Source organism: Euphorbia lathyris, chromosome 1, assembly GCF_963576675.1.
Source record: "Euphorbia lathyris chromosome 1, ddEupLath1.1, whole genome shotgun sequence".
Lineage (NCBI taxonomy): Eukaryota > Viridiplantae > Streptophyta > Magnoliopsida > Malpighiales > Euphorbiaceae > Euphorbia > Euphorbia lathyris.
The window spans coordinates 41,261,253-41,274,004 of NC_088910.1; the positions used below are offsets into that span (position 1 = coordinate 41,261,253).

The 12,752-nt window shown below is 35.4% G+C and overlaps 1 protein-coding gene across 1 annotated transcript; it reads right to left on the reverse strand.

Annotated features, from left to right (window-relative positions):
- Window positions 1-7,937: 7,937 nt before the first annotated feature.
- On the reverse strand, window positions 7,938-9,590 carry LOC136232814 (cytochrome P450 736A117-like). Its single transcript, XM_066022276.1, has 2 exons — window positions 8,661-9,590; window positions 7,938-8,552 (listed from the first exon to the last, which is right to left on the reverse strand). The coding sequence occupies exons 1-2, from the start codon at window positions 9,588-9,590 to the stop codon at window positions 7,938-7,940; spliced, it is 1,545 nt and encodes a 514-aa protein (XP_065878348.1).
- Between the last annotated feature and the right edge of the window lie 3,162 nt (window positions 9,591-12,752).

Below are 12,752 nucleotides of genomic sequence, written 5' to 3' on the forward strand. Positions count from 1 at the left end.
TCTTGCCTAATCTGCCACGGCACGTTAACCGTCCTGTTTCAAAGAAGATGGATAACAGTGACTGAGTCAGATTCGATCCATAGCCGGTGCCAATTTTTCTTCCATGCCAACTCAATTGCAAATATAATAGCTTTAAGCTCCACAAGGAAAGCATCTGAATTCGGAATGGGGAAAGAAAAACACCCCCGAGCAAACCCCCTACCAGTTCTGAAAATACCACCGGCTCCCGCGGGTCCAGGCGATCCAATTGCGGATCCGTCCGCGTTAACTTTTGTCCAACCAGCCGGTGGAGGGACCCAACTGACCTGCACGAAATCAGGAGCTGGCGAAGGACGAGCATGAGCAATAGTAGCAGCAGGCCGATCCTTGTTGGAACACGCATTTTTAATGTAGCCTTTTAGCCTCGTTGTGGATCTTTGGATTGAAGGGATCTTTGTATCAAAGGTTGTTATGTTCCGCATTTGCCAGATAAGCCAGGGGCAGGTAACGATACTTAACTTCCAGCAATTCGCCAGGTTACGCCTGATGTTCATCTGATGTAAAGCAGAAAGATAATCGCAGAAAGTCCCTTTGTTCGGCATTGTTACGCCAAATATGTAACCGATAGCCCACCAGAGAGCTGCACTAAACCAACAATCAACAAACAAATGGTCAAGGGTTTCAATTGCACACTTACAAAGCACACAACGACGAGCCAGATTGAATCCCCGTGTCTGGAGCACGTCTTGGGTTGCCAGCTTGCCATGTAGAAGCTTCCAACAAAGCATCGATCGGTTGGGAGGGATAAATTGCCGCCATATATAACTTCCCCAAGGGATCGGGTTAGCCGTCGGTAACTGTTTTATAGAAGGCTTTAATCGTAAATTGACCATTTGCAGCAGGAGTCCAAACGCAGAGGTCCTCATCGTCTAATCCCCTCCGGATTTGAAGAATGTTTGTACGGACCAAGGGTGGTAATTGGTCAATGTTTACCCAGAAATCATCAACTAGAAAATTATCAACCGATGAAAACATTCAAGCTTGATCAGCAGGTGCAATTGACAGTTGTTCCGCAATGGGTGGATCAATCCACTTGGCTGTCCAGAAGTTCAATTTTGTGGTTCTTCCAATCCACCATCTGGACTGGTTCTGGAGGATATTAAAGCAATTCTTACACGCAGTCCAAATGGAAGAGTTGCTGATGTAGGACCTCGACTGCCCGGAGGGGTGAAGGAAACGGACCTTAAGAAGATCAAGCACAAATGAGTTACCTTGCAACAGTTCCCAGCAGAACTTCCCCAGAAGCGTGATGTTATAGAGCCTGAAGTGCTTTATGCCAATCCCGCCATAAACGGTGCTTCTACAGCATGTGGATCAGGAAACAGTCACCAGCTTCCGCACATCCTTGTTACCAGACCAAATAAAGTTTCTAACAGCACGGTTTAGTTTGTTTAACAAGCTCGTGGGCCAGCGATAAAGCATAAAAGAGTGGACAAGAGCTCTCGTTAATTTCGATTTCACAAGGGTCAAACAACCATCCATTGAAAGGGAACTTCCTTTCCATTGTGCAAATTTCCCAAGGAACCGATCAGCAATAAGTGACGACCCCTGGGCATTCCTTGAAACAGAGGGACACAAGAAGAGGTACTTACTAGGATGATGGCTTTGATTGCAGTTCTATCAAAAGGAAAACCAGCCATGTTTTCTTTTTGAATCCAAAGTAAAACATCAACAAAATCATTATTTTTGGATTCAACCTTCCAATTATCATTGGCAACCAGAGACAAAAAAGAAAAAAAAGGCCATTCATATGGTTTTTTTAAGAACCATATTTTATGCCTCCCAATAGGAAGGAAACATTATCAGGAGCCGAATACTGAAACACCAAAAAGCATGACAAATTTTTTTTTTTCATCGCTTAATCTCATCTCCAGCCCACATGCAGATGCGTTAGTCCTTAAAGCAATGGTTGAAGGATACCAAGTTAAAAGAACATTATCAGATATTGGTAGTTTTGTTAACGTGACCATCAAAAGTGCATTTAACAAGATTAGTGGGCGTTTGTTTTAGCTTTTCGGATTAACATTTAGCGTTTCACTCCAAACCGCAGGAAATATAGCTTTTGGGTAGGTTTATATAACCACGTCATTTACTATTTTCTCTAGGAACTGCAGTCTTTTGGAGCTTTTCATGAACAACTGTTTGTAATTATTTGTTATTGACAAAATTATGGTTCTTATTTCTACAAAATATTTTAAAAAAAAAAAATCCATATTGGACATTTTAAATACTAATAGCAACATTTTAATATAATTTTACTAAACACTAATAATTAAACAGCTAATAACAAATAGCTAAAAACAACTGCAAACAGCTAACAGCAACCGCAACGGCTACTAGCTAACAACTGAACTAAGCATGCCCTTAAGGTTGTCCATTCCCGCTTGTGGGGCCTCACAGGAGGGCAACTTCCTTTGTAAAAGAAGAAGTATTCAGACCGAATAATAAGTAATTCTGCCTATTTATTTCAGACGAAATATTTCATTTAGAAGAAGTATTCTGACGGAATGACGAGTAATTGTGTCTATTTATTTCAGACGAAATATTCTATCAAAACAAACTATTATAGTAGAATGATATTCTAACCAAACAATTCTATCAAAATTTCAGGAGTACATTCCTTCCGAAATTTCCGTTAGGGAAAACGTGAGCAAAATTAATATCCACCGATTGAACCAGGTTTTAGTTCTCAATTTTCCTGATTAATTTTAATTCTATGGTTTTTCTATACACCTATTTCTGTTCAACCGCAATCCCTCCACACTCTAGCATGTCTTTTGAGTTCTAACTCCCAAAAACTCTTTCACTACATCAAATCAATTAGCTAATAAGAACAGAATATTGATTATATATACAACCACATAATAGCATGGCCAAACCCACTTGTTCATAATTACATAATAAAATAATCAACTCACCAAGTTCATCAGCACCATCAGAAAGCAAAATATGGAGTAGCAACAACATAAAGAGGGAATTTTCGGTGAATGGTGAGACCAGTGGATTTAGTCATGTCTAAATCTTGTATCGTTGCTACACCATCCAATTTCCAATCAAAGTTATGCAACAACTTAGCCAATGCAAGCTCATCATTGCTTATTGCAAACTGAATCCCTTGACATATTCTCCAACCTGATCCAAATGGTATTAATTCAAAGTTTTGTCCTTTGTAGTCTATACCATTATTCAAGAATCTTTCTGGCAAAAACTCCTCAACTCGATCCCATAATGTAGGGTCTCTTCCTATTACATTAGTATTGATTATCACTTGAGTTCCTGCTGCAACATTAAATCCTTTTATTTTCATATCTTGGGTTGCAACTCGAGGAATCTAGAGATCATCTTCTGTTATTTCTGATTTGTTCTGGGCGATTTCTCTTATTTCATTTTGAAGTTTCTTCATCGCTTCTGAATGCCTTAAGAGCTCTATCATTACCAATTCCAATAAAAGGTATGTTGTGTTTGTACCTGCTGAAAAAACACCATGCCAGAAACACAATACAAAACGATTGATTGTTAGAATCTTTCATTCCCTTAAATTATCATGTAAAGAAAACGAAATTCCTTTCATTCTTTCTTTTTATCATGATATGGGACTTTTTTTTTTGATAGAAATTGAGACGAGATAGACCTTGAGCGGATATGGGACTAATTAAAGTAAGAAGTTATTAACTTCATTGTCGGATTAATCCAATCTATAGTCTTTAAATTCCAGAAATTCTAAAATACTCCCCTTATGCGTACTCTTAACAAAAAAATACTATGAACAACTTAGTCTAAGAGGCTTTAATACAATGTCAATGAACTAAGCAATTTAAAAACTTGAACTAAGGCAACCACTTGGGACCAGACTATAGGTCCTAACTAACTCGGGACTATAACCAGATTGTTGGATCAAATAAATAAACTTTCACATGTAACAGAGGAATAGTATAATTGCTGGAAGAAAATTATCTTGCCTTACTACTTGTATTGACAGTGATTTTCACCTGGTCAGTGACTGACCAACTGAATTTGGTCAGTTACTATTAGATCTAGGATGTGTAAATCTAATCCATACGATTGTTTTAATCTCCACCATATGATTTTAACAAGCTTAAATCTAACGGTAACTGACCAAATTCACGTGGTCAGTCACTGACCAGGTGAAAACTACTGCTTGTATTGATAGGTATTTATACATTACAGACATGACTCTTAGTAAACAACATTAACTCTCTATAAATACAGATGACTCTTTGTGAAACAATACAACTCTTGATAAATATAGAAATGACTCTTGGACAATACACTGAACCAAATTAAAGACTATTAATTATAAGTTTATTATTTCAACACACTCCTTTAAACTTATAATTTTTTTTATCCCTTAGTAACACAAAAAAAGTCCTTAATCTGTTGACATCTTCAAACTTCCATTTATCATTGATCTCTTCACTCTAGCCGCCATCATCCATATTATTATCTCCATCGTTTTCTTCGAAATTCATCATTGACACCTTCATTGTGGCTTCCATCATCCCCATTAGTATCTCCATCATTTTCTTCTTCCTTGTCATCTTCGTTATCTTCCTCATGGCCATCATCAGTACCATCATCATCACTATTATCACTATCAACTGGTATTTTGGATTTTGGATGAGACACATAACTAGTAGTTCTTTCACTCTTTCCACATGAACTTGATACAACATTACTCATACCAATGACCTCGAGTTCTTTCACTCTTTCCTTTCTCTTTTCAACTTCCTTGACTTCTTTTTCATATGCTTTTGATGACAATCCTTCTTTGGAAAATATCTCATTGAGTTCCTTGATTAGCTTAGCCTCACGTTTGTTCTCAGGCACTTGCTTGATTTTATCAGAGGCTTTCTCAATACCTTCTGCACTTCTGTTGTCCTTTGCTTCTTCTTCCACATGCTTGCTTTGCTTCTCGCTTGATGCTTTGACTTCATTTTCAATCATCTTTCTCTTTTTAGATACTTCTGAATTTTGCACCTTTTGCTTTTCACTAATTTTATTCTTTGGTTTTACTTCATCTCTATCTTCGTTGTCCTCATCAATCTCTCTGTCTGAAGACTCTGAATTCTCATTAACCCATAGAAATGTCTCATCTAACAGATTGCTTATATATTTCTTATATGGATCAAGTGCAAATTTATAGTCCAATTGGCTTTAATATAAGAATCTTTCTTCAATATGGCCTTGGTAATGCTGCTCTTACTTGGAACTTCTTTCTTCTTACTGACTGGATCAGTTTCTGGCAAAAAGCCAATCACAGGAGAATCTTCTGATTTCTCCTCATCATCTGATACATTTTCTTGTACCTTAATTTCTCCTAAATCCTCAGAATTCTCATCATCATCATTTTCTAAGGATTCCACCAGACGTTGCATGACAAATTTCTTTTGTACATCCAAAGCATATTTCTACAATCCCAAATCATTTTCCAACAACCTCCTGATCTCCTCGAAGGTTAAAGAATCGACTTGTTCTTTGATGTGATTAATGCAAGAGCATATAGCTTTCCAAATCTCGGACTTGATCTCCCATGAATCAATCGTGATTTCTCTTTGCATCATGATTCTCAATTTTCAGAAGAATTTTTGTCTGGCTCTGATACCAATTTGTTGGATCAAATAAATAAACTTTCACAGGTAACAGAGGAAGAGTATAATTGCTGGAAGAAAATTCTCTTGCCTTACTACTTGTATTGATAGGTATTTATACATTACAGACTCTTAGTAAACAACATTAACTCTCTATAAATACAGATGACTTTTTGTGAAACAATACAACTCTTGATAAATACAGAAATGACTCTTGGACAATACACTGAACCAAATTAAAGGCTATTAATTATAAGTTTATTATTTCAACACATATCTCAAAGAACCTCTAGAAAGAATGGAAACAAATGGACACGAAATCTACAGGTGTGGTATGCCTCATAGATAATGAAGGCATTGCTCGATATTCGACTATTCACTTGGATCTCGGGCCCAAGATCCTCTAGTGTATAATTCCCTCCAACTTGATATACAATAGCTATTAAGGCCACATCTTTAGGCGGTAATATGCTAGAAAATTTGTCAACAATGGAAACTTTTTTCGAACGCATCGGTGATGGCAGTGCTCGAATCTACTGCCCAACATGCTCCAAGGATTTATTTCATTGGAAAAAGAGAAAAAAAAGTCTAAAAAGCTCTAAACAGGGTGATTGGATAGGTGAACTGAAATGAGACACAATGAAAATAAATAAAATACATACATGAAAGAAAAAAAAGAAGAATTATGAAGTGTGACTAAGCCGAAGATCCATTATGGGACTCAAACCCTAGTAAACTATAGTTTTTGCACCTTATAGTCAAGGAGTACTGAATACGAAAAGTTCCCTATGACTCAACACAAGTTTATATACTTTTTGGTCAATATATGTGACTTTCAGTTTTAAATCAAACATTAATCAACAACAATTAAATATCAAATAAGTGTAAAAGACAGAAGTCACTAAAAACTCCTCTGCACACCAATGCTTGAAATGAGAGTAAACAAGGGGTGAGAGAACATTTGTTTCATACCAAATATAAACAGAAGTCCAATTCATAGCCCATCAAAATATAAAAGGCTCAATAACATAAGGAATCTCATAAGGAGTCGGAACGACATAACCGCCACACCGCTCAGTCCATAGGCAGAACTGTACTTTCATACATTAGGCAACCTATAAATGGGTAACATTTGCTTTGAGTCTTTATTATGGCAATATTCCACTTTTATTCGTCATTAAATTTGGCATCAGAGTGTACTCTGAAGGTCTATTCCACACATGTGAGCAAATACTAGAATTTTACTCAGAAAATTAGACCAGACCCAACACCCATCAACTCATTTAACATGTTAGGATACTTATGTTTTTGTAAATAAACCATTTGATTAAAAAGTTTAGGGCCACAGGTAAGGTTCAAAAATATGGTTCAGTATTATTATCTCAGGTAACTAATTTATTAGTTTCTATATTTTGACCAACACAGTAGGCGGTATTATATTTGTTGAGTTTGAGGGTGGGCTAAGTGATAAAACCGGACAAGTTCAAAGGCGACTCAGGTATTAAGTTTTTTAGAAACTTATATAATTGAGTATTTGTATAATAATTCAAAAGTAGCTGGATATGATTGGGAATGAAAGAAGAGGTACTTACTAGGATGATGGCCTTGATTGCAGTTCTAAGATTGTCTATCTCTTATTTACAATGTGTATATTAACTAGTGAAAATGTTGCTTGATAACCTATCAATTAAATACATGAAAACTTTTATATGCGCATGTAGTTGTATCATGTATTTAATTAATTATCTTATTGAGTTGGCAGCTCACTCCTTGCCACCACTATCTTACAAATTAAGTGATTAGCGACCGTGGTCTCAGATCAGTCAATATGTGGAAATATCATGTTTAGAATGGTTTCTATTAGATTAGCTTTATTTTAAGATTATGAGACTTTTAAGATTATCTTTGTGAAGTTTAATGTTATAAATATTCTTTTTGTTGGAAATTATGTTTTGGGTTGAAGTGAATACTTGACATATACTTATTATTTATAAATTTAACTTTTCAAGCAGTAACTATATTTATTAGAATTGTATTGGTTTCTTATTTGAACTCATAGTTTTGTTTTATATATCTAGTTTTAGAGATATTCAAAATGTTGGAAAAATCATATACATATATAGTAGTAATAATAATATTATGAAAAAAAAACCATTGATATTGTATGATGTGAACAAAGTTCCCATTATTTATGTTTAGCATTTCATTGACTGGATCATAAAATACACTTGACATAATTTTGAGCAATATGAAGAAAATATATAAAAGAAAAAAAATTACATAGCCACATTAGGAAGATGGATATGGAGTAGCAATTGCAAGAAGAGGGATTTTTTTGTGGGATGTGGTACCATCTGTCTCGGTCATATCTAAATCATGTATTGTTTCTACACCATGCAATTTCCAATCAAATTTATGCAATAATTTTGCCAATGCAAGCTCATTTGTGGTCATTGCAAACTGAATTCCTGGACAAAGTCTCCTACCAGCTCCAAATGGTATCAACTCAAAGTTTTGTCCTTTGAAATCAATGGTACTATTCAAGAATCTTTCTGGTACAAACTCCTCAGCTCGATCCCATAATGCAGGATCTCTTCCTATTGCATAAGCACTGATAATCACTCGAGTTCCTCGTGCAATATTAAACCCTTGTACTTTCACATCTTGGGTTGAAACTCGAGGAACTAGTAATGGAAGCGGAGGATGCAAACGTAGAGTTTCTTTTATAACTGCTTTTAAGTAAGAGAGTTTATGGAGATCATCTTCTATTATTTCTGATTTGTTTTTGGCGATTTCTCTTATTTCATTCTGAAGCTTCTTCATCGCCTCTGGATGCTGTAAGAGCTCTGCCATTACCCATTCCAAAGCAGCGTATGTAGTATCTGTACCTGCGGAAATTATATCCTACCAGAAACACAAGAAAATTTATTTATTAGAATCTTTTACCTTAAATTTCTTTTCTTTTTTCATGAAGCTATAATTAACTTGGGAGGAAAAGGAATAGTTACTTACAACGAGGATAGCCTTAATGCTAGTTTTATCAATAGGAAAACCAACAATATTTTCTTTTTGAATCCAAAGTAAAACGTCAACGAAATCCTTATATTTGGATTCACCTTTCCAATTATCTTTAGCAACATGTTCATCAACTACACTGTCAAAGAACTCATCACACTCTTTAGCTGCTTTCTCAGCTTTAGCATACAAACCTTTAACACTACTGACCCAACCAAGCCATGGAATAAAGTCCCCAACATCGAAAAACCCAAAATTTTCGCCACTGGTTCTTATTAGATCTTTAATGCTCGTTCCTCCTACTGCTTCTCCGTACTTCCTCCCTAAAGCTATTCTACACACTATATCCTTAGTGGTATTCCCCAAGATTTCACTTAAATTGACAGGCAAGGAAGAAGAAGATTTAATGTGCTCAATCATTGAATTTATCTCTTCTTCCCTTACATGTTTATAGGATTGTACCCTTCTGGTACTTAATATATGAAGAACAGCTATGCTTTTCATCTGTCTCCAGTACTCCCCATATGGACCAATGACGATACCTTTCTGGTCATATGTAACTATTTTGAGAATTTTTGATTGAGGCCTGTCTGAGAAGATAATATCATGGGTTTTCATGATCTCACGAGCCATGTCTGCTGATGAGATAACAAGAGCTGGAACGCTACCCAGGTGAAGCAACATGATGGGGCCATAGGTTTCAGCCAATTTTCGAAGAGTACGATGAGGATACGAGCTGAATTGGTGAAGATTTCCTATGATTGGAAAGGTAGGTGGAGAAGGCGGTAGTAGACCAGACTTCTTTTTGCGAAATGAAGACCATTTCAGCAGGATGAGTAAGAAAGATAAAGCTAAGAAAAAGGATGTTATGGTTAATGGGAAGGAGGAAGAGGTTACATTTTCTTCTGATAAGCTTAAACCAGACATTTTCTTCTCCTTTTTGTGAATATTTGTTTCTATGTTAGGTTTAGAGAAGGGGTTAGTTTTTATAGATAAATTGCAAGATGGATTTTAATAGTTTTAAAAACGGGATACATCTGTGAACAGTTTTTAATGGTAGTAGATCTGATTACAAGTCAACTGATCCAAATTTAGCGGTATGAACAGTATATATGAGTTTATTTTATGTACTGCAAAGTCTTTGCATTTTATGTACCGCAAAGTCTCTCTTTTGAGCTTGTTTTTTAGTACACTAAAAAAGTTTCTATATGAGTTTATTTTAATCGGAACTATGAACAGTATTATGGCTTAATGCTAATCAAGCTTGTGTCTCCTTATTCTCCATTTGAAGGAATTAATTAATATTATTCAATGAATAATCAAAGGGAAATAGAAGACATGAAAGAGGTAAATGAAAAGCAGGAAACACAAGTGAAAAAAGATGATGAGGTAGAATCAGAAAGAATCGGTCAATGCACTACACAGATCACAATTAAAGGACATGAATATGAGGTAGAATCAGAATGAATTTGTCCACCAACTGGTATATATAAACCAGTTGTTTGTATAAATTAGAACTAAACTAAATTATAAATTAGTTTTTAAAATTTTAAATTTTATTTGGATTTTGCGGATTCTTCGTCATCCGTGGGCATTTATGCAGACATATATGGGTACTAAATTTTTTTTGTGGATTCCTCAAAATCGTCCTTGAAAATATTAGGGATGGAATGGGGATAACCCTTCCCTGCTCCGCCCCAGAAAATATTGGGGACCCCATGTGAATTCGTATCAACCCAGAGAACGGGTTTCGCCAAGATTTTCAGTAAAAAAAACTTTAAAATAAAACAGAGTTTGATATTTTTATTCCGAAGCCTCCGGCTCTGGCATGCCACTGAAACGAACACAAGACTTTAGCAAGCCACCCAATGTAGGACGATTAACTCTCATTCGTTCTAGCTACTCCATGTTGGCCTTAAAAGCACCTATTTTTCTTTCTTCATAGAGATGTAGAGGTTACTAAGACTACTTCTAGTGCCAAATTACAAAGTTTGTAACTTCTTAGGTGCCACATAGGACAAGTAACATCCCATTAAAATGAATTGTTATTTTAAAATTTTATGGGGTAAGAAAATAGTTAATTACTTAATAGGGACTAAAAATATAGATTTTCAGAAAGCAAAAGCAGAATTATTGCTCCTTTATGAGGTACCAGACGCGCCTCATATAGCGCCTCCCGTGATGGTCACTGTTGGGCTTCGCCCAAATAAAACTTATGAAAAAAAAGCCCATGTCTTTGATTTTTTTTTAAGATGGAAAGTATCACACATTGCTTTCAAAGCACTCGGTGGAGATACTTATTAAGGAGGTCCTCACATGCTTGGGGTGTGCCCCAAGGGGTACCCACTTTTGTGAAAGGGTGAGGATCTACCTCCTTGGTTGACCACCACACGCGTGCCACCGTCCGTCTGACCGAACCGGGTTGGTGTGGTGTAAATAATATAATTTTTTATTGAAAAATTAATAATATTTTTATTATTATTTTATTAAATTCGTTTTTTATTTTTTATTTAATTTAGCTGTCTCTGATTAAGTCTTTGTGAACGTTATTCATAACGTTTATTTTACTGAACGTGTCTCTCTCACAAACCCAGTCTTCTCCACCTTCCTGATTTTCCTCCCACCTTGTTCTCCTGTAAATCAGAGCTCAACAGCTCTATTTTTCTATATAAATAGGTGGTGTGAGACTGTCATTAGATACAATTAATTTCATTCTTTTTGTATTTCGAAACTGAGCATATTGAGAGTGTAGACAGAAACGATTTTGTACGGTTACAGTACAAAATCGTATTACAAAGGGTTGTTTTATCCTGGAGGCGACCGGAGTTCATACTGCTTGCAATTTTCCGGCAGTTCCACGAACGTCTTAAAGAAAGCGACATTGTCCGCGACTCTGCCCATTTATTTTTTGTTCGGTATCCTGCTGTTTTTTATATTCAAGTTCCAACCGTCACTCTCTCCTACGGATGAACTTATGGCTTTATAATAAACAAAAGTGGAGTTTGTAACTCTTTTTGTAACAAACCAAAAAGAGTAACAAGTGGATTACAACTCCATTGAGCAAAATAATAACCAAATGATATGCATTGGACTTGCTCTAAAGTCTTGTTTGGATGGAGTGTAATTAAAGTAATGTAATGTAAGGTGAAGTAAGTGAGATGTATGAAATACCTTGTTGTGTTCGGATATAAGGTAAGATAAGTGATGATTTAATAATATAATTATATTTGATTTGATAGTAAGTTAAGGTTACATACGTAATTACTCTTATATCTTTACAAAGTTAGATTGCAAATAAATTTTACTTTATTCCAGTTTTCATTTGTGTAAATAAAATAAAAGAGAAAAATTAATTTTAGAAGAAAAAGAATGTGTACTACACTTCCCCTCCAATTTGGATGTAATGAAAACTACACAAAATTCACCCTTATCTACCCTCACTTACTATCTCATTCAATTATACTAAACCATATTACTTAACTACATTTGTCCTCACTTACTTTAAAATACTCCATCCAAACAAGCTCTAAAAATATATTATTATAAAAACCAAAAAAGATCGACCGATCCAACCGAGAAGCAGCTAAGAGTTCGGTCCAAGATGGTCCAGTGCAACCTCGGGTTTTTTTGAAGATTTATTTAAAAAAATTATTAAATAAAAAATGGAGACCTAGTGAGCATAAACAAATGCAATACAAGGATAACTAAGTCACACTTAATAATCCATCAGATTCTCTCTCCTACTCCTCTTATCTCTTTTACTATATTACTAATTTTATGAATTATAATACCCTCAAATTCAAATGACATTAGTTTAAATCATTTAAAGTTAGAAACTAAATACAACAACAACTCTCATCATATTCTACCTTAATTTTTTTTAATTGAAAGTTTGGAGGTTGATCCAAAAGAACCAAAGTATCCTACAAGGTTAGCACACTTCGAATTAAATGGAGTCGAGTCCAAAATATTATTAAAAGAGAAGAGAAGATCCGTACAAAATAAATAATAAAGGACAAACAAAAAAGCGAAATAAAGTACAAACAAACTAGCGAAATCGAAACTGGGGCAGTCCCGTCAAGTCATCAA